The sequence below is a fragment of the Leiobunum rupestre genome, chromosome 7 (assembly GCF_980474605.1).
Source record: "Leiobunum rupestre chromosome 7, qqLeiRupe1.1.hap1, whole genome shotgun sequence".
Classification (NCBI taxonomy): domain Eukaryota; kingdom Metazoa; phylum Arthropoda; class Arachnida; order Opiliones; family Sclerosomatidae; genus Leiobunum; species Leiobunum rupestre.
The window spans coordinates 42365807-42385941 of NC_143390.1; the positions used below are offsets into that span (position 1 = coordinate 42365807).

Genomic DNA, 20135 nt, shown 5'->3' on the forward strand with positions numbered 1-20135 from the left:
CTCTTTCTGCCCTTTTCAAAGTTTTCAAGTTCTTCGAGGCTGCACCGCGCCAGAGTGCTGACCGCTGAAACTGCAAAGTATTTTAAGTTAAAGTAGTAGTTAACGTTGGGCTTTGAAAGTTTGGTTGAATTTTCAGCTTTATATTGTTTAAAATTAGGATTTTTTTATTGTTATGTATCGTTAAGGACGTTACTTTGCGGTTATATTAATAATTTATTAGGCCTTGGCCCTAAATTCTGATGGATGAATCCGGGGCGCTGGTGGGGACTCCCAGCATGAAGCTACAATTTATTTTAGGGGAACAATTTTCGTCCATAAATACAGATATTGCCGTCAAAATAAATAATTACATAGAGTCTCAGGATCGAAATATTGATAAACTGAAAACTGAATTAAATCAATTGAAAGCTTCTGAAGGTAAAATTAAAGAAGAAATATCTGTTGTAGGGTAAAGTAGACTTATAAAATTTATATTTTAGAGCGGAGGAACTTTCAACTAGAGACTGAGTTAACAAGTAATCAAAGTCAACTTGCTGATGCAAAAAACAATTATGAAAAATTGAAGTCTGAGATATCTGAATTAGGTAATTTAAAGGGAAAATCCTTCCATCTACTTACAAAAGAGGTGATCTTTTTTGGTATAGGCTGATGGCATAACTAGGGTTTTAGGGCCTTCCAGTGAAACATGCTTTGTGGGGACCATTTTTAGCAGAATCTTATGGTGTAAATAGTGAGGCTCTGATGAAGGGAAAAAAAACTATCTCCTAATTACTTATTTGATTGGCACAGGCAAAAGCGTAGTTTTCAACACTATTGGAAACTTGTGGTTCCTCATTTTTCTTTAGTGTCAAACTATTAGTTGTGGACTGGGTTGGCACTTTTTTGATTTTTTGTTAAAAAATCAAATCAATGGATTTTATTGAATTTTATACAATGGATTTTCCTGTATAATTAACAAATATTTTACTTTTATCAGTTTGCTAATCTTGAATTAAATGAAATCTTAATTAAATTTAATTACTATTTAATTTTTTAGTTTTCTCAGATTTTCCATGTATTTTAATTTTTTAAGAACCTATTTTCTGCCATTTTTTATTAGAATAGAATTGAGGTTTATTGAACTGAATAGAATATACAAGAGCATGCTCTTTCTGGATCAGCTTCTCTTACACAGTTTTTACATTACATTACATTACATTGGGTGAAGTATTATGAACATGCATAACATACAAAAGTGATTAAAAGTATTCCGCTTGACAAATATCTTGGCACCCAACCCATATACTTAAAAAAAGCATAGCATTAAAGTACATTGTGTGATTGTAAGCTTCAATGGAAAAAAATTAAAAGGACCTTAATTGAATGTGTTGGGCAAAACCTGAAAAAATCTGAAAATTAAGTTGATCGAAAAAAGTCATAAAAACTTCAAATGTGTAGTAAAATTAGTAATTTTCTGATGGTTCATAAAGTAGTAGAGATAATTCCCAAATGGATGACTTTGATACTCTTGTACCAGGCATTTTTGTATGATCCTTGTTATTGGGGAGACGAGACCAAACTATTACAACATATGCATTATAAATTGTTTTAATCTACTCATTAAGTATTTGGGGAAAACTAAATCCTTCTTGACCAATATTACCAACTAAAGCTAGGAGCTTTCCCTTGAAAAAAAAACCTCGGCTACAAATTACATCAAAGCTAGTGATTGTGTTTTTTCTGCTATGTTATTTCTTCTTCAGGGAAAAATGTTCTTTTTCAGGAAATTTTTGGGTTTCAGCAAATGTTTTTTTTTTGTGAGTGAAGGCAAAGAAAAATAATTTTCAATTGCCTAAATATAATTTTTTTTACACACCAAAGTTTTACATTGTTGCTCCATTATTTAACATTGTAAGACCACAGTTTAACCTTTTTCAGGCCATGGCAGACATGTTCAATTTAAAAAATGTGTAGCAATAAATGGTTATTTTCACTGAGAATTTAAAAAGATAAACTATACTTTGGATTAGAGACAGAGGGATTAGAAAATTAGAATCCAAAAGTTTGAATTAACAAAATTAAAGGTTCGAATAGAAAATATAACACTAGGACAAAACTAACAATTGACTATGAATGAGTAATAACTCTTGGCTTATCTAAAAGTTGCTAACTCTAGTGATCCAATATTTTTTGGATATGTTTGCAATTCATACTTGGGTGGATCCCTCCCTTATCTAAAGTAGACAATCAAACATGCATTATTCATAGAACTGTCATTAAAAGGCTTATCGATTGTACTTTTTAGAGGAGAAATATAATAATGCTCAAAAGAAAAATGAAGCACTTCAAGAAACTCACCAGAAAACTGTTCTGGAATTGGTAATTGGTGATAAAGTCTTGTCCTGATAGTTTTTAATTTACTAATAAGTTTATTTACTTCAGCAAAATCTGCAATGCTCTGTAAATCAGCTGAGCAATGAAAAGACTCAGCTTTCAGATATTTTAACCAGGAAAGGGGTTGACAATCAGAATTTAAATGGTATAAATCATTGTAATTTAATGTACACATATAATAAGCTTCGTTAATGAGTGGGTTTTTGTGGTAATAGAACAAACAACTATTCTTCAAAATCGATTGGCGGAAGCCATATCTGCTAAACAAGAGTCACTAGTGAAGATGGAAGAAATAGAGATTAAAAACCTTAATATTGAGGTAAATGTTAAACAATTTATGTTCCTCTTTATCCCCAGATTTAATCATACATTTTCCCCAGCATTCAAATAGGAAATTAGAACAAGAGAAGGATCTTTTCCATCAGCAAATTTCAACTTTGAATGAAGAATTGTCAGAAAAGGCCCAAGAAATCTTGAGGCTAAGAAAGGAAAAATCTTCTAAAACTTTAGAACTACAGTCAGAGCTGGAACAAAAAGTTGACGAGGTAGAACTAAAGATGATATAAGTATTTTTTGAAAAATGTTAACTGTAAACATTTAATTTTGCAGGCAAGGATTGCGAAGGAGTTTTCTACTGATTTTAAGAAACAGCTGGCAGAGAAGGAGATAAAGATTGAAAGTCTAATTTTCAAAAATAAAGAGTTGCATGATAACTCGTTAATGGTGGAGGAACAATTTAATCAAGAGCTTCAAGCGCTGACCAAATTGAAAGACTTGCATAAAGTAATGAAGCTATTTTTGGTAATAAAATTAAGTTATTACTTATAATTCTATTTTCTAGAAAAATTGGGAAGAAAACCAAGAAAAGATTAAAGAACTAGTTAAGACAATTGAAGAAATGCACAAGTTGTTGAAACAAACTGGGGAAGAGAATAATCAATTGGAGAAAAGTATCAATGAAGCCCAAGATGATTGGCAAACAAAATTGGAAGAAAAAGATGTTGAAATAGCGAGACTTAGTAATGAGCTGCAAAACATCAATGAAATTTTGTCTAAGAGTAAAGGTAAAGTTAAAGCTAATTTTATATCACTTCTTCCTTTTACGAAATTAGACATTATTATCCATTTATAGTTGAGGGGATGTTCCCAAGCGCAGCTGCAACCAGCAATGTTCTAAAATCTGGAATGTCTCTAACTCAAATCTATTCAGAGTTGGTCAAGTCTCAGGCTGAATTGCAAACTGAACGCTTTGAAAAACAGCGTTTGCATGAGCAGCTAAAGCAGATTTTGGATGTAAATGCATAAATTTCATAATTAATTTTTATGAAATGTTAGATTAATTTTCAACACTGTTTTTAGGAGATTGAAGAGAAAACGCCATTGTTTAACAAAAAGCTTCAGGAATATCAAAATGCATTGGAAACTATCACTTGCCTTAGAAATCAACTCGGAGAATCATTAACTGTACATTGTTTTTAACAAAAACGATAATTTACTTTTAATTATTATCCTTATATTTTAGGATCAAGAAAGACTTCAAGCTGAGAGAGATGATGCAATAGGTAAAGTGCAATACTATCAAAGGGAGAGCCAGAGGACCCAAAACTTGGTGTCTGATTTGTCCCTGCAGGTATTTTTCAACTTATTTTTATTTTATTTGTGTATTTTGAATCTTTAATAGCCATTTGTGAGTGCTAAGATTAGTTTTTTGAGTATAAAGATACTTAATAATTTTTATTTTAAGGTGCGCAATTTGCTTAAAGAGATTGAAGAAGCGAAAGGAGGACCCATTGTTGATGATATAGATATGACTGGGATTGGTGATTCTGATGTTAGCAATGTTATTACCCAGCATTTAGTAACCTTCAAAGACATAAAAGAACTTCAGGAAAAGAACCAAAAACTATTGGCTGTGGTTAGAGATCTAAGTGATCAAATTGAAGAAAATGAAAAGAGCAATAGTAAAGCAAATTTGGCTGAAGTTAAACAAAAATTGGCAGACACTACCAAACAGTTGGAAGAACTACAAGAGGAGCGTAAACATCAAACCACTCTTGTTGAATCAGTTATGCGACAAAAAGACATGTACAAGTCCATGATGTCCCAATATAATATTACTATGGTAAGACTTTATTTAAAACCAATCTAATTGCAATAATTAACATTATTTTGTATACATTCAGCCATCAGAACCTTTTTCATCTTCAACACCGTTACATGGATCAAGGAAATTGTTGGATAACTCTCAGTCCTCCCTGGAAATTCAAGAAACGCTAAAACAACTGCAAGATGAGTTTGATAATTACAGGAAAGAAAAACAGCAAGATTGTCTGTAAGTTAGTTGTGTTGTACATCTGTCTACCATTACTGTTAAATAATTTTTTATATTCTAGAATGATAACTGAGCAGCTTGATAAGTTCCGCGATGAATTATCGGAATCCAGAATCCAAAATGCCAAACTTAATTCTGAGGTATCATTAGCAAATCAATTGCGTATGTTGAATGTGCACTTATGTCATTACATTTTATTTAGCTGGAATATATTAGAGAAAAGTGTGAATTGGCTCAATCTAAAGCTGAAAATTATAAAAAAGAAGTGACCATCTTCAGAGAGAAATCTCAAAAGTATTCGACAAGTACCATTCAACACCAACAAACTATTTCCGCTTTAAGACAGGTAAATGGAATTTTTTTTCATAAATTTTGGTATAATTTAGTTATTTTGATTTTCAATCTGTAGGATTTAATTTCAATGCAAGAGAAATTAGCAAAAGCAGAATTAACTGTTCAAAATTTACAAGCCGAAAGGGAACTACTCAAAGCTACAGAGATTCGATTATTGCAAGAAAAAGAAACTCTAAATCGTGAACAACAAAGTCACGCCCGTGTCATGTCAAATTTGAAGGCTCTGGAAGTAAATAACTCTTATATTAATGTTCTTATTCTAAACTTTTTCCTAATGAGTACAATTTTTTTTTGTAGAATAACATTGAACGTATGCAATCTGAAGCAAAAACTAGCATGCAGAAACAGATTGAAAAGCTTGAGCAAGACCTAGAATTAACTAAAGGAAAATTAGATGCTGAAATTGAACGATATCAATCTACTGTCAAAGCTTGGGAAGTTAGTATTTCTCTGGAGGCTGAAATAAATTTTCTTCGCTTAATTATTGTTTATATTAGGCAAAAACGCATGATTTACAAACAAAATTACTAACTGAAGTGGGTAAGAACAACAAAACCCACGAAGATTTAGTTGAAGCTTACTCCCAACTTCACGAATCTAAACTGGAAGTAAGTTCTTGGAGTACAATGTTTATTTGAAGGGTCTTAAATTTATGACTTTTGTTTATCAGATTTCAACACTTCAAGCTAAATTGAGTGCAGCTCAAACTCAATTGTCTAGAAAGGCTCCTGGTGATGGAAGAAATATTTCAAATGAAGTTAGGCTACTTCAATCTCAATTAAATGATGCTAAAAATGAAATAAATGGTAATTTTTTATTATAATTATTTCCAGTATTTCTCTAACTAATCTTGAATGTTTGTCAATTAGATTTGAAACAAAAATTAGAAATAAGCCAAAAGAGCTATGAAAACTCACAATCTATTGCCAATGACTTGGAAAAGCATATGAAAGAGGAAACTGATGCTTCGAAGCAATGCAAAGAATCTTTGGATAAATTGTTGAAAGACAAAGAAAATGGTATATAACTTTTTTAACCAGTTTTGCAACTCAGTGTAATTGTCTTGTCTGCATTTTCAGAAATTTCAAAACTAGAGTCTATGCTCAAAGATTTGGAACAACAAAATAATGGTTTGAAGGAAGAAATAACCAAGTTAACTTGTGATCGCGACCAATTGGTAATTGAAAGAAAATTGCATTAAAACTTTCATATGTAATTTTTTAATGGGTGACATTAAATAGATTAAGAATATGGATACCCTGAAGCACGAACTGGACAAATCCCTATCTCTAGTCAAACAAGCTCAGAAAATTGAACAAGATGCCCAGAGTGATAAACAAGAACAAGCAAGACTAGTTGCCGAGGTATTTTTGTTTGATTCACGATGATTTCATTACCTAAATATTTTCCTCAAAATCTAAAGGCCCAAGAAAATTACCAGCGAGAGTTAATGTTGCATTCAGCAGATGTTCAAGAATTAACTACCTTGAGGGAACAAGTGCAAGGAATACGTCATGATTTAATGGCTGCTGAAAGTGAGAGAGACGGTATAAAGCAATCAATGTTGGCCAATAAAGAAGCGTTTGATGAACGCGAGAGCTTAATAAAGAAAGAGATGGAGATCATGGTACAAAAATGCCTAGATTTACAAATGCAAAATGAAGCTCTTTTCCAACAAGTTGAAGTGGTAAATTACAAAATTTATCTTAATTAAATTATCTTTTTAGTGATGAATACTTTTGTTCTTAAATAACTGCTTTGAAATTTTGTAGTTGAGCAGTCAATTGTCTACACTCAAGAATAGCGATTGGATGAAAAGTGACAGTGCATTGACCTCATCATCAACGGAGCCTAGCACTGAACATTTAATGGAAGTGGTTCGTTATTTGAAAAAGGAGAAACAAATTGCGTTATCACAACATGAAACATCATTGGCCGAATGTAATCGTTTCAAAATGAAGAATGAAATTTTGGAAAGGAAAATTGGTGAAGTAGAAATGGAATTACGAACAGAACGAGAGAGAGCAAATGTAATTAAGTTCAACTAAAGCAACTAATTTACTTGACTTGTTAGTAAATAAATTTTTTACAGCTCATTGCTGCATCAGAAATTCAACATCAAGAGCTTTTAAAGAAAGTTGAAATGCTGAATCTCCTTTCTGAGAGTAATCGTGTTCTGAGAGACGAAAAAGATGCAGCGCTGCAGAAAAACACCTCGTTAGAGGCTAGGGTGGTTCAGTTGGAAACTCAGCTAGCTCCCTTACAAAAGAACTTGCAAGATTCTGTGTCACAGATGGATGTGGTCAATGCTGAATGCGTTGCTTTGCGACAAGAAATTAAGAAATGGCAAGCCAGGGTATCGCAACTTCTTGAACAATCTCGTAAACATGACCCAGAGGACATAAAGAAATTACAGTAATTAATTTAAATCAAATAATATATTCAATTTTACTAAATTATCACCTTAAATGTTTCAGGGAGGAAAATAGCAGTATGAAATCTCAACTTGGTTCACTGAATGAAGAAAAAATGCGTATCAAAGCTGAACTTTCTAAACAGTCAGCCACAATTTCCGAGTTGCAGAAAGAATTATCCAATCTTCAAGGCAGTAGTGAGAAAGATAAACAGAGTGTTAGTCGTTTGGAACAAGAGCTTTCAACATCCAAATTAGAGTCTGCTGAACATCAAAGGACTACAATACAAGTGAAAAAGATAGCCCGGAAATACAAGACGGAGTACACTGATTTGAAAACTCAATATGACAATATGGCTACTAAGCTAAATACGTCTGGGGAAGCGTCAGCTGCCCAGTCAGCCAAAGAGCAACAACTCCGTCAGGAAATGCAACTAGAATATGAAAATAAAGCTAAAGAAGCCAATGAAAAAGCTGCTAAAGCAACTGAGGAAGCAGAAAAATTAAAGGAAGAAATGGCAAAATTATTGAAAAATGAGGAAAATAGCAAAGCTCAAGAGGAGAGGTTAAGGAGATTAGTTCTTCAAGTGAAAAAACGAATTGGCATGGTCACAAGTAAGTGCTTTAGAAAGTTAATATTCTTCTACTGTTAATAATAAATTTTCTAGCGGAACGAGATAATTTAGTTAAAGAAAAAACTGATCAAGTCAGAGAAGTAGAGGAATTAAACAACAAGATAATGACTTTAGAACAAAGTTCAGGTACAATACTTTACAAAATAAATATAAAATGGCAGAAGTAATAGGTAAAGTTTAATTTTTAGAAGAGGAATCTCTCAGATCTAGCTCCTTTAAATCTCAATATGAAGCCAAAATTTTGAAAATGGAGAAAGAAATGAAAGCACTGAAGGAAAACAAGGAACGACTGGAAAAACAAGTTGAAGAACTATCCAGGGTATGTAAGTTTAAATTAATTTAAAGTAATTAATTGCAATTTGAATTTTACTTTTTAGCAAAAGCAATCCGCAAGACCATCAACTTCTGCGGGTTTAGTTGAAAGAGCAAGTTCAACAATATCCGAAACCCCCTTAATTCGTCCGTTAACCCCTCCCATGGTATCTTCTGGTGGGCCAGGAAGCTTACGCCACCCATCCCATTCGCACCAAACTGCTTCTTCTGCAAGATCTACTCCCACTGCAAGTATTAGACCTATGGCAATTGGTACAAGTACATCTTCTGCAACAGTGGTGGCATCTCATGCCTCCTCTTCAAGAACTGCCACTGTTACACCTACCACGGCCACTACTATAACTACTTCAGAAGCCGACAATCTGCCAGTCACTACAGCTCATGTTCTCCCATCTGTTCCTCAAGCCACTGTGCAGCCTACCCCGGCAGTTGTTGCTAATATTACTGCTGTTTCCATTGCACCATCTACTTCATCTGCCAATGATCAACTATCTGGAGAAGTTGCTTCTTCAGTTTCAGAAAGCTCAGAACTGGTTTTTGTTTCAGCCATTGGAGCTGTTCCTGCATCCCGTTTCAGACAATCCGAATTACCAGGTAATCCTAATTTGAGTTATACTTCAGCTTCAGAAACTTTAAAAGTGTTATTTATATTTATATTAGGCTCTCAAGAGGATTCCAGGGCTGGTCAATCTGAAGCAGATGACAGCTGTTCTTCCAGTGTGGTTTCAGTTTCAGTTGTCTCAACTTCGCCCCAAACTCAAGTGGTCACACCAACTGTTAAACGGCCAAGAGAGGAAGTAGAGCCACAGAGCTCTGTGATAACGCGAGACACAGACAGCCCTGATACAACAGGTTCATCAGCACCTCAAGTGAAACGAATTCGAATAGTTGGAGATACGCAAGTCACAGTTGAAAGAGCTAGTGTTGTTACATCTGGGACTAGCTTGTCCATCCCAGTGGAACCAGTGGTAGTGAATCCCCCTAGCTCCCACCAGCTAGAGTCAACTTCAAGTGGAATTACCAGGGACGATCATCCTTCCACGACACAGCCCTCTAAACCCCAAGACGAAGTGATGCCTGAAAGGCCTGGTGTCATTGTGACCCCAGAGCCTCAAACTACGCCAATTACCTCTGAAAGTGGTAATAGCCATAACCCTCAATCAACTCCAGAACCAGAAACCTCAGCAAAAGAAGAACCATCTAGAACTCAACCAGTGTCACCTGAGAACTTGTACTCCAGCTCTCAGCAATCTGCAGATGGTATTTTTGTGAATACTACCCTTACAAATCTGTCATTTCTGCTAATGACGCTTAATTGTTTTCTTAGCTGATGCTGGTGAATCCAAACTTAACAAAAGCTCTATTGAATTTGATGAAGCCGATGAATCTAAAAAGGTGAAATGGGTTTTTATAAAAATAGTTCATATGGGAGAATGATTATAATACTTAAATGGTTGTATCTTAGAGTTTCACTGAACAAGAATTTGATGATGAGGAAGATGTGGAAGCAGATGACGAAGTAATGGATGAAGGAGAAAGTTACGAGGGTGAAGAGCAAATGCCAGACGCTGTAAGTATTATTTGATCGTTATACAACAATTGGTAAATAATTGTAATTGAAATTTAGCAAGATGATGATGACGATGGTATGGGCGATTTTACTTATGATAATGATGAAGAAATTGCAGAGCATAATTCAGACGAAGTTGAAATTGCCATTGAAGACGATAGTCAAATGGATGCTCAAGATATTTTGGGTGGATCATCTCCGTTACATCATCCCACTCCTTCCAATGATAATGTGCCAACATCTACTAGTAATCAGCATGATTTGCAATCTGCTATGGTTACAGGCAATACCAGCAGTAGTGGTAGTTCCACAATAATGACAACTAGTATCGGAAATTCCTCTTTAACAACACCTGAAAGTCAAGATGTATTGGTTCCTGGAACACCCCAGACCCACCACAGACCAGCTATTCTTCCTCGTGTGCCTCCTCGTACTGAACGTATTCCTTCTGTTGGTCATCAACATTTGACCCCTTTTTCAATTCCGGTAAGAAAATTACTGATGTTTTTGACAATTATCCAATCTTTTCCAATTCTTTGCAATATCAATTCCATGTTTTCAGGGACAAAGTGGAACCTTTGAAGATGGAGATGACAGTATTGTTCCTAGTACACCAACTCTCTTTGTTCAAGGAAGGGGTGATGGCTTTTCGGAAGCTGTTAGGTTGGTTTTTAAACTAATTAATCGTACTTTATGCCCTTTATTTAAATTATTGAAACTATAAATTCTCAAAGTTCTCCTCAAGTTCCTCATGGAAGGTTTGTGTTTACCAATACAAATGATCCTGGAAACCAACCTGGCTTGTGTCAACTGGTAACCCAAGGGGCTCTAGGCGTTGATGACACTAGAATGGATTTATCTCAGTTTGATGAAGGAAGCGGGAGAAGCGTACCTACAACACCTTTGCAAGTTTCACCTCCAGGTAAGAACACTAAGCCTAATATTTGGTATAATGACCAGTTTGTGAGGTTTTAATACTTTACAGCTGATACCCCAGATGTTCCTGATTCTCTTTCAACATTACAATCGAGTTTGAAAAGTCAAGTGACTACTACGGGATTAACTGATCCTCAAGTTTCCTCCACACACAACATTCCAACTATTATGGTTACACCTAATGAGGAAATATCACTCACCTGTGTGCTTGATGCATCAAGTGAAGGGTAAGTGTCAAACTAACTTTTTCATTATTTATTTCATTATATAGTAATGATACTTTGATTAGGAGTAGTAGGGAAGCTGTGACGATTGATGAAGCTAATGTTACGATTGAAGAACCAAAAGAAGAGGAAGCATTAACGATTGGCGCAAGTTCTGAATCTGGAACTACCATATCTGAGCTAGGCCCAACTGATGAAGGTGTAGGTTTAGACAAAGAATCTACAACAAGCACTTCCACCATTGTTGAACCCGAAGAAGGAAGTGGAGAAATAGGAACTAATAAAGGTCTGTTGTTGGGTTTAGTATTTTAGTGTCATATCTCTAATCTATTAATTTATGGTTTAGGTCAATCTCAGCGTAAACCTATTACATGGGACGGTACGAAAGGATCAACAGCAGCTAGTAACACAGCTCCTGTTTCGACTATGGTACCATCTTCCAGTGGACCAAGCCCAGCTCTTTTACCTTTCCCTCATCCACCTCCAAGAGCGTCCAGACCAATGGAAAATGTCCAACGCGGACGCCGTCTAAGGATCAGAGGAGCAGGCACCACCTATAGCCCAAGAGGTAGTGGTCAACATGGTAATTGGCCTAATTATTGGAGAGGTCGTGGACGTGGTCCTATGTAGTCAAGTTTTAGAAATACTGCTATGTTTGTTAATAATTTTGCTTCTTTTTTTTAAATTTTAGTTTTAAATAAACCTCGTATTAAAAGATCAACCAATGACTGAACGATTTATTCGAATACAAATGAATGTACATCATAGAAGAACATTCATACTTTTAAATTAATGGTGTGAAATAAAGCATTTGTTGTTTTTGCATGCAGGATTGTGGGCTTAATTCCTATTTTGAGTTTTGCTTGGCCTTAAGAAGTTTGATGTTCTAAGCTTTTGCTTTCACTAATTTTCAAATTATTGTAAAATTCTTCCAGTAAGTTAGGTTCAACTTCCTGTTCTTGGTGTGGCTCTTGCTGAATAGGATAGCCTAAACTTTTATAATTGAAAGAAGGCATGCTGGCATTTTTGTGGGTGTGGGTGCTTTCACTTTCCATTTTTATTGTACTTTCTTTCAGTTCTAATTCTTGGTTGATAGTTTGTAGTTGTTCATGCAGGAAAAACAAATTTTTTCTGTAAAGAACAATTGCTTATTATTTGTGCTAAATAAGTGTCATACACTCATACTAGTCGAAAATTAGGGTGGGGTTCATTTCCCTAACTTTTCATATCTCCAGCCGTTCATTTCACCAACTAAGCATGGGCTAAAATAAGGATTTTTTAGAACTTTACAAAAAAAAATGGCGAGCGAGCCGCTATGTATTAACATAAGTTAATGATTAATCATTAACTTATGGTATTAACTAAACCCCCAAAACATAATTTCAATGAGCTATAAAAGCAGTAGGAACCTAGGAATTATTTTATTTTTTAACATCTTGTTAAATAATAACAATAGCAACAATAATTGCGATAAATTCACGATAAATAGCACTGCCTAAATCCGTTTTAGAACTGCCCACTATTTAAGGCCCTGACACTAATGGCGTTTTCCATTGGAGTCCTCTGAGTGCTCCTGGAGCGCTCCTAAATATAAAACGTGTTCCATTGGGACAAAAAGGGCAACTCCAAAAAGGAGGCACGTCTTCCATTGGCACTGTTGCTCCCTCGTGGATTGATCCGAGCTGCCCCAACTCGAGGGACGGGGCAACCAAAAAAGAGCAATTTTTAAGCAAAGTGACTCCGAGAAAAATTCGTATTCCATTGGGAGGGCTGGAAGTCTAGTCCTCCGAGCACCTAGCGGAGTTCTCCGTGGTAAAGCGATGACGTAGAAGGCAAATCCGGATCACGCTCGGAGCAGTCCGAATGGAAAACGCCATTATAGTGTTTTCCATTTGACTGCTCTGATCAAAGATAATTTAAACGCGTACCCTAGATTCGAATACTGAGAGCTTTCCCATTGACGGTTTTGTAACGAAGCGTTAACCGTTTTCCGGCACGTTACCTCAGAAAAATCGGATGCGGTAAGGCGCAAACCATGGAGCGAATTGTTTCTGAGTTCCAGCGGGAAGTGGGTAAACGCTATCGGCAACGCGCGAGAGAGTGATTTCGAATCTAGGGTACGAGTTTAAATTATCTTTGCTCTGATCAACAGTTAGGGCAGTTTCCCGTAGAAATTGGCAAATTCTTCCAGATTTTCAGTCTGATAACTAATCGCGGATTCTTAAATTCATTTTCCGAGTTAGTGTCCATTTTCTTTCCGCCGCGCGGCTTTTTAGTAGCAAAGGCCGCCCGCCAACAAATTTGAAAAAACGCGTTACGTCCATAAAAATAGAAATGAGACTAAAAACACTGCGATATCCGGTAAATCTCAAGGAAAACGAGCAAGCTAGAAGCAGGGACTCCCTGCAAGAAGGCTGGAGTGCGCCATCTATTATAAAAATTTGGAACTTTAATTTTTTTAAAATAGATGTCGTGCTCCCACAAAGATTACTGGCGATTCCACTCTCATGGCAGCCTTCTAACTCTTACATCTCACCACAATATAATCGTGCTTCTAGTCTCATTTCTATTTCTACGGTTACGTCTTACATTCGACCTAGTTTTAGCCCACAGACATGGATCCACAAACATTCCTGGTTAAACTAACATCATGGAAAATATCTTTACTCAATTTGCCCCACACCAAATGCCTCGGAGGAGCGAATAATTTTAGTATCATGTCTTACTTGGACTCTTGAAGTTGCTCTTCGAGTTCCATTTGCGTTTTTTCTGTAGTTTCAACTTCCGATAACAACACATTATGAGGTAGATCGTCCACTATTTCATTTTTGTGTGCCCATTTTCGTCTTTCTAATCTAGTCTGCGCCAGTTTCATGGGTTGTCTCATTTCGTTCAAACATTCGTTTGTTTCCATTATTTCGCGATGAAGCCTCGGTATTTCCGTCTCGAGCTATAAGACGGTGAATTGACCCTTGTTCCTCTCCATTTAAAATTTCCCTCTATAAAATTCTCACCTTCTGCTTTTGATTGGTCAACAAGTCCCGTTGGTTTTCGATTTCCTGAAGGCGTTTTCGTTTCAAAGCTTGTGTCCTTCGACGTTCCTGATCAAGCTCCAGTTCAAATTGGCGTATCAAGGTGTAAGCTGAGCTTACGGTCTCCCTGCATTTATCCAATAAGACGTTTAACTCTAGCAGTTTTTCGCTCAACTGCTCAACCCAATGACGTTCGCTCATAATCCTAGAAGGCAAGTGAAAATTGCGTAAAACAATGCCTCGTTACACACGAACCAGGGCTTACAGCTTATGACTTTCAAACGCAAACGGTTTTAGTGAAATTTCTGGAGACTGATGATTTAACTTCTCTGAACTGTCGTCCCTATGGAATGACAGAAACTTACTATTTTCCTCTCGTCTAATTACCTGCAGCAATTCGTTTAGTTGAAAGCGAAGTGTCCAAAGTTCTTGACTCTTTTGAAGAAGTTTATCTTTGCTCTTTTCCAAAAAATCTTGTTCCTGTTTATGTTACGATTAGGTTTCGGTTAGAAGTCAATTATACGTCCTTTTACCCTTTCCAACTGGACATGAACATCGTCGCGGACCAAGTCGATGTCTCGTCGGTGATCTCGGATATCCAAACAACATCGCACGGCCGCTAAATAAGGGTTTTTGTCCTGAAGAGATTGTTCTGTAGCTGCTTTAGCCCTGATTAATTCTTGCAACTGCTTTTCCGCGTTTTCATGAGCATTTTCGACACGTTTCCACCAATAACCGATATCTGTTTTACGATCATTTAATGCGTTATTCGATTCCTGGAATACTAGGGCAATTAGTTTTAACTTGGACGATGCAAATATTGGAAGAAAGCACAATGCTAAAGGGAGTATATTGTCTTTTGAAAAGGGTAGTAATTTAATTTCAACTTCCCATTTCACACTTAGCCAAATCTGTACTTCTTTCTTTCGACGAATCATCTTCCACTACGCCCGTGTGATGGACACCGGTGGAAAAATTAGAGGCACTTACGCAATTATCATACTAAAAAAAACAACCAACAGCGCTCATAACGGGGAAAACATGATTGTCGATGAAGCGCCATCAAACCTCCTACTTTATACTCCCTTTACTAATGCTAACTTGAAATGAACACCGCGCTTGTGGGTCAATTTGAATGTAAAATTAAGTTTATAAAATATAATTTACCCTAAGGTGCAACTCGGTAGTTCTTAAAGCTTTACTTCTTAATTCTAGACTTCTGTGTCGGCACGCGCTTGATTCTCTGTGGATAACTGTAGTGTTCTGTAAAAGTTCGTTATTGTTTTGATACCATTCGTCTTTACTGCGGTAATCAACTGGTTTATACGAAAAAGGTGGGGGTAGAGGCATTTTTGGTAAAAACAAAAACTGACTGTATGATGATAGTTTTCTCAGAGTGGTTTCCCTAATGAGTTCGTGGTCTCTATGGAAACGCTCAAACAGAAACTCAGTTACTAGGGTAAAAGGGCAATCCATCGAAAATATAGAATAGGAGTAGCAACTCTGCCGATTTATCGTCGTGGGGTACTTTAGGTCAAGTAACTTCCGGTAATATTATGACTTAAGCCTCGTTTACTGAAGTATGTTAACCTGAAGTACCCAACGTAAACCCCTAGCTTTAGAACCTCGAGATACATTTAAAAGCCTTGTTATACAGTTGCTATTTCTCTTCAATATTTTCTATGGGCAAACTCTCGAACAGAAACTCAGCTAGGGTAAAAGTAAAATCTTTGTGAGTGATATGTTAATTCCGCGAATAACGTTAAACCGAGGGGCTAGCCTGGGCGAAATAAAGCCCGCAACGGGTGGGCAGTTCGTTTTCACTAGTGGCTGAATTTCCGCCCTCGGAGTCCGGTTTATTTAAACCTCGTTCCATCTCTAAACGGTGGAAACTAAGGCAAACTATATCGCATCAAGATTACATATGGTTTTAGTGAACGTTTGATTTAAACAATTTTTTTTTTAATTTTGGTTCATTTGTACGAAATGATAAATAATAATAAAACAGGGTGCCTAATCGAATTTACTTTTATGTCCGGGGCTTTTCGTAGTAAAACGTCATCGATACGTCACCCGTGACGCAGAAGCAACTTCAAAACAAGAAGATCAATGTTACTTTATAAAAAGGCCTATTGTACCTAGTGAAATAGTACGAACTGAAATGGTACTACGTAAAAATACGACCAAAAAACTTAACCTTTTAAAAGTTAGTAGTGTTTTGCATTTCAATTTTATCTCTTTCGTCACCACCCCTACTTTACCGAAAACGTATTAAAATATAGGAATATAAAGTCACTGGAAAATCGAAATTTGAAAAAATGCATTTCTTTGGAAATAATCATTTCTGCCAAAAAGTTTTACCATTAAAATAATCCACATCTTGCCCTCTATCAAAAAAAAAAAAATTAAAACAAATTGGGGTGCGGAAGCTATTTTTAACTTTGGAGTTTGGCCCTATAATATTCTTACAAATTAAAGGAATTATTAAAATGTCGTAAAATTGGGACACGTACTTTGGCGACTGGAGGTGGTTATCAATGGGCGCGAATAACATAAGCAATTTAGGCGGATGAATACTAAACTCATAAGTGATATCTTATATACTTCTGGTGTAATAAATGTTCATATTGCATTACTGCTAATGTTATTCACTTGAAACTTGTACCTTTACAGTTTCGACTGCTTTTACAAAAATCTTTCTGGAAAAAAAAGTGCCGGGAAAATACTATATGAATAACATAAGTAACATATTTACATAAGTATGACACTTAATGCTAATTTTCTTACCGAACTGTTTTCAACACTGACACATTCGCCCACCTCCGACTTGGGACTTACAAACTAGAGGACTTTGTGTTGAATTAGACTGTGATTGAGTAGTAACTGTGAAAATCAGTATAATGGTACACAAAGTGGTTTTTCGTTTATTTATCCTTTCGTTCATATAAAGTGGTTTTTTGTTTATTTATACTTTCGTTCATATAAAGTGGTTTTTCGTTTATTTATCCTTTCGTTCATATGTACAAGTGTGGTATAATTCTAATCAATTAGATTTTAATTAAGTTTTAATCAGTATAATCATAAGTCTATAATATTGTTCCATAAGTTTGTCACTTTGGGGAATATTTCACTGAGAGTTAGTAACGGAGTGACGTCATCACCAGAAGAAAATCTCGTCTCCGTTTTGAGTTCGCTCGCCCCCGCATCACACGAAGCCTTTGACAGCGCCTCGCTAGGGGAGAAGTGGAACTAAAAACGGGAACCTGGTACAAGTACCGTGTGTCGGAAAATGTGTAGTTTGAGATCGGGAACGTTGACCGCGTAAAAACGTTAACGATACGCGATGCCATTTCGGTACCACGACCGGAACATCGCTGATGCAAACTACCGCCATCACTGACGAGTCTTCCGATCTTTGTTAACGGAGCTCCACGACCGCAAGCCATCCCCTTGGACAATGTCGTAAAACCATTTTTATATTTTTTACTTTAAATTGCTTATTTATTTCCACGGTTGCTGATGCGTGTATTGGTCGCTATTGACCCTCCTAACTTGAGTTACCCATGGCAAATAACCCCCAGGGGTTATTTACAGGGGTTCGAAATAAAAAAAAATTCGTACGACCCAAAAGACACATTTATTTTAGTTTTAACACATGTTTATTCGTATTTAGTTGATATAATTTGGAGCGGTATTCAAAAATTTTAAATATATGGTTCATAGATTTTACTAGAAATGTCTTAAATTTTATTAATATCGCGAGTCGAAATACGTCGATTTTTGTAATGTTCAAGGGGCTCCAAAGTTCGGTGGCAAAAAAAAAAGAAAATTGAGCATGCTTTTCATCCCCCCAACCCCTCACTCGGCCTTGGCAGAGGTGGGCAGAGCATGGGCCAATGAAATCTTTTATTGGCCCATGGGCAGAGTCAACCGTAAATTTCGCACTTTACTGACTTTACACACATTTTGCCACCGAACTTTGGAGCCCCTTTAACTTGTTACCCTAAATTTAAAAAAACCCGATGGGTCTGTTTTTTTTTTCGGGCTTATTTAGTTATTTTTCTTTAACAACATTTATTTCGCTCACCCCGATAGTGAAAGTGACGCGACTAGTGTAGTGAAGATGGACTTCAACCTAACGCCTAACCACTTATAATTATTTGGAGTTAACTTTATATTTATTTCGATAAAAGTTCACTCATGATACTTATTTGCCACGCACGGACTCATATGGTGTCGCGTGTTCAGTCAATAGGTTGACTGAACCCTTGTGTTTGGTTTCCTATCTCTCGGCATTTTTGTAACCTATTTAACTGACAAGGGGGAAGTTTGTAGTAATCTCAGAAAACATGGTTGTGATTTTGAACTAGTTGCAGAAAAACTAAAACAGATAAAAATAAACGGTTTTCACTATTTTGTAGAAGAATAAGTAAGGTATTTAATGGGTTATTTTCATGTTTCAAATTTTTAAATTAAATTTAATACAATTCGTTAAACTTTTGATTCTTTTTGTCGCAATATCTTTAATACTACTGCTCCGATTACTATCGCTGAAACTTCAATAAGTGGCCAAATATATGGAGTATTATGTTACTTGAAATTGTCCAAAGGAAAAGATTAGACGGGCTTTAGTTTTGCATGGCAACCAAAAATGTTATTGATAACTTAAAACCTACTTTTCCCTATGGCAATTAACATTGAGAAATCGCAGACTTTAATGGTCCCACCAAGAATGTATTTATTTATATCTAGGGAGAATGTCTATGTCGAGACGGTTTTTAGCCTTTCTCTCAATCCACCCGTTGGTCCCCCCAGTACGCTCCTCCGCTTAAAATAAAATGAATATATATATATATATATATATATATATATATATATTAATATAAATAAATACATTCTTGGTCCCACCTTTGAAAATTTTTTAAATATTTAAAAAAAAAATTATATTAAAAAAATTGTACACTGGGTAATTTCAGGTTAATTTGGGTAAATGCGTGTACATTTGGGGGAAATAAGCAAATTGGGTAAATACAAGTAAATTTAGCCACTTTACTTGAGTTTACCCAAAATTTATCCAATTTAATGGCATTTACCAATTTTACTTCCATAACCAAAATTTAGTCAACTTTACTTGCATTTACCTAATTTACACATTTTACTAATATTTTCCGAAATGCACATGCGATTTATTCATGTTAATTTCCATAGCGTTAAGAAGATTTTAAGTAATCAAAAACATTTTTGGTTGCCATGGGCGGCAAAACTAAAGCACCAAAATTAAATAAATCGGTGAAAATCACCTCGGGTCGTCTCCTTGTAAGTATGAGCTTATAAAAATGTTTTGCCCCCGCTATCGTAAAAACATTGGCACGCCACTGGTGGCGACTTTTTCACCATTTTGTTTTTTGACCGCCCATAAAGACCATTTTATTTAATTTTTAATTCGTTTTTGACTCGAAGATCTATTTGGTCCGAGTTTCGCGTCTTCATTTGATTCCCGAAGCCATTTTGGTACGATATCGAGTAACTCGTAATTTCTTTAAATTATTTTATGGTGATTTATCATTCTTTGCATTGCCGTCCATAGCTGTTTCTTATTAACTTATTCTCATAAGATATATATTATATTCTGGTGTTACATAGTATATGTCGATGGTCAAACTTTAAAAATTCTTTAGAAATCAACTGATTAATATTTTAAAAGCAATTTTCGCTATAAAATTCAGTTTTTACATACAATCCTAAGGATTTGTGTGTATTAGTCTCACGTACAGTGTAGCCGATGCCGATGCCGCCGTGTCGCGCATATCTCTTCAACGGTTATAGCTAGAAGAGTCAATGATATCTCGTTCGAATGTACATACATCGCCATTGATAGCCTTTCATAAAGTTTTCAAATCGGAGCCCTAGAAGTTGGGCCCCAATTTACTATT

General features: G+C 35.8%; 2 protein-coding genes across 5 annotated transcripts; one reads left to right on the top strand and one right to left on the bottom strand.

Moving 5' to 3' along the window:
- Positions 1-6: 6 nt before the first annotated feature.
- On the top strand, positions 7-12005 carry LOC149936366 (nucleoprotein TPR-like). Of its 4 annotated transcripts, none has more exons than XM_090152953.1 (39): positions 7-417; positions 480-584; positions 2285-2358; positions 2422-2518; positions 2589-2692; positions 2754-2918; positions 2983-3156; positions 3215-3437; positions 3506-3666; positions 3733-3837; positions 3896-4003; positions 4118-4495; positions 4557-4705; positions 4767-4845; positions 4908-5051; positions 5115-5288; positions 5357-5497; positions 5557-5667; positions 5730-5865; positions 5929-6078; positions 6139-6236; positions 6301-6423; positions 6483-6746; positions 6832-7089; positions 7152-7474; positions 7537-8087; positions 8141-8233; positions 8296-8426; positions 8485-9034; positions 9101-9700; positions 9768-9835; positions 9906-10010; positions 10068-10496; positions 10573-10673; positions 10745-10932; positions 10996-11173; positions 11236-11456; positions 11517-11753; positions 11862-12005. In XM_090152953.1, the coding sequence occupies exons 1-39, from the start codon at positions 240-242 to the stop codon at positions 11900-11902; spliced, it is 7515 nt and encodes a 2504-aa protein (XP_090009079.1). In that variant the 5' UTR covers positions 7-239; the 3' UTR covers positions 11903-12005. The 4 variants fall into 4 exon arrangements, with proteins under 4 accessions (XP_090009079.1, XP_090009080.1, XP_090009077.1 ...); XM_090152954.1 differs by having other exon boundaries at positions 11517-11738; positions 11862-11997; XM_090152951.1 differs by having other exon boundaries at positions 11517-11777; positions 11862-11994.
- On the bottom strand, positions 11902-15636 carry LOC149936367 (tektin-2). Its single transcript, XM_090152960.1, has 6 exons — positions 15370-15636; positions 14736-14978; positions 14468-14682; positions 14185-14407; positions 13897-14120; positions 11902-12301 (listed from the first exon to the last, which is right to left on the bottom strand). The coding sequence occupies exons 1-6, from the start codon at positions 15550-15552 to the stop codon at positions 12040-12042; spliced, it is 1350 nt and encodes a 449-aa protein (XP_090009086.1). The 5' UTR covers positions 15553-15636; the 3' UTR covers positions 11902-12039.
- Positions 15637-20135: the final 4499 nt, after the last annotated feature.

Excerpts from the sequence above, each read along its gene's own strand:
- LOC149936366 (XM_090152951.1), top strand. The coding sequence starts at position 240 with ATGGATGAATCCGGGGCGCTGGTGGGGACTCCCAGCATGAAGCTACAA. Across the intron at positions 3,157-3,214 it reads AATTGAAAGACTTGCATAAA|AAAAATTGGGAAGAAAACCA; the intron begins GTAATGAAGCTA and ends TCTATTTTCTAG. Across the intron at positions 11,778-11,861 it reads TTGGCCTAATTATTGGAGAG|TTTTAAATAAACCTCGTATT; the intron begins GTCGTGGACGTG and ends TTTAAATTTTAG.
- LOC149936367 (XM_090152960.1), bottom strand. The coding sequence starts at position 15,552 with ATGCCTCTACCCCCACCTTTTTCGTATAAACCAGTTGATTACCGCAGT. Across the intron at positions 14,121-14,184 it reads TGACCAATCAAAAGCAGAAG|CTCGAGACGGAAATACCGAG; the intron begins GTGAGAATTTTA and ends ACCGTCTTATAG. Across the intron at positions 12,302-13,896 it reads GAGCAACTTCAAGAGTCCAA|AAAAAATTTGTTTTTCCTGC; the intron begins GTAAGACATGAT and ends TGTTCTTTACAG.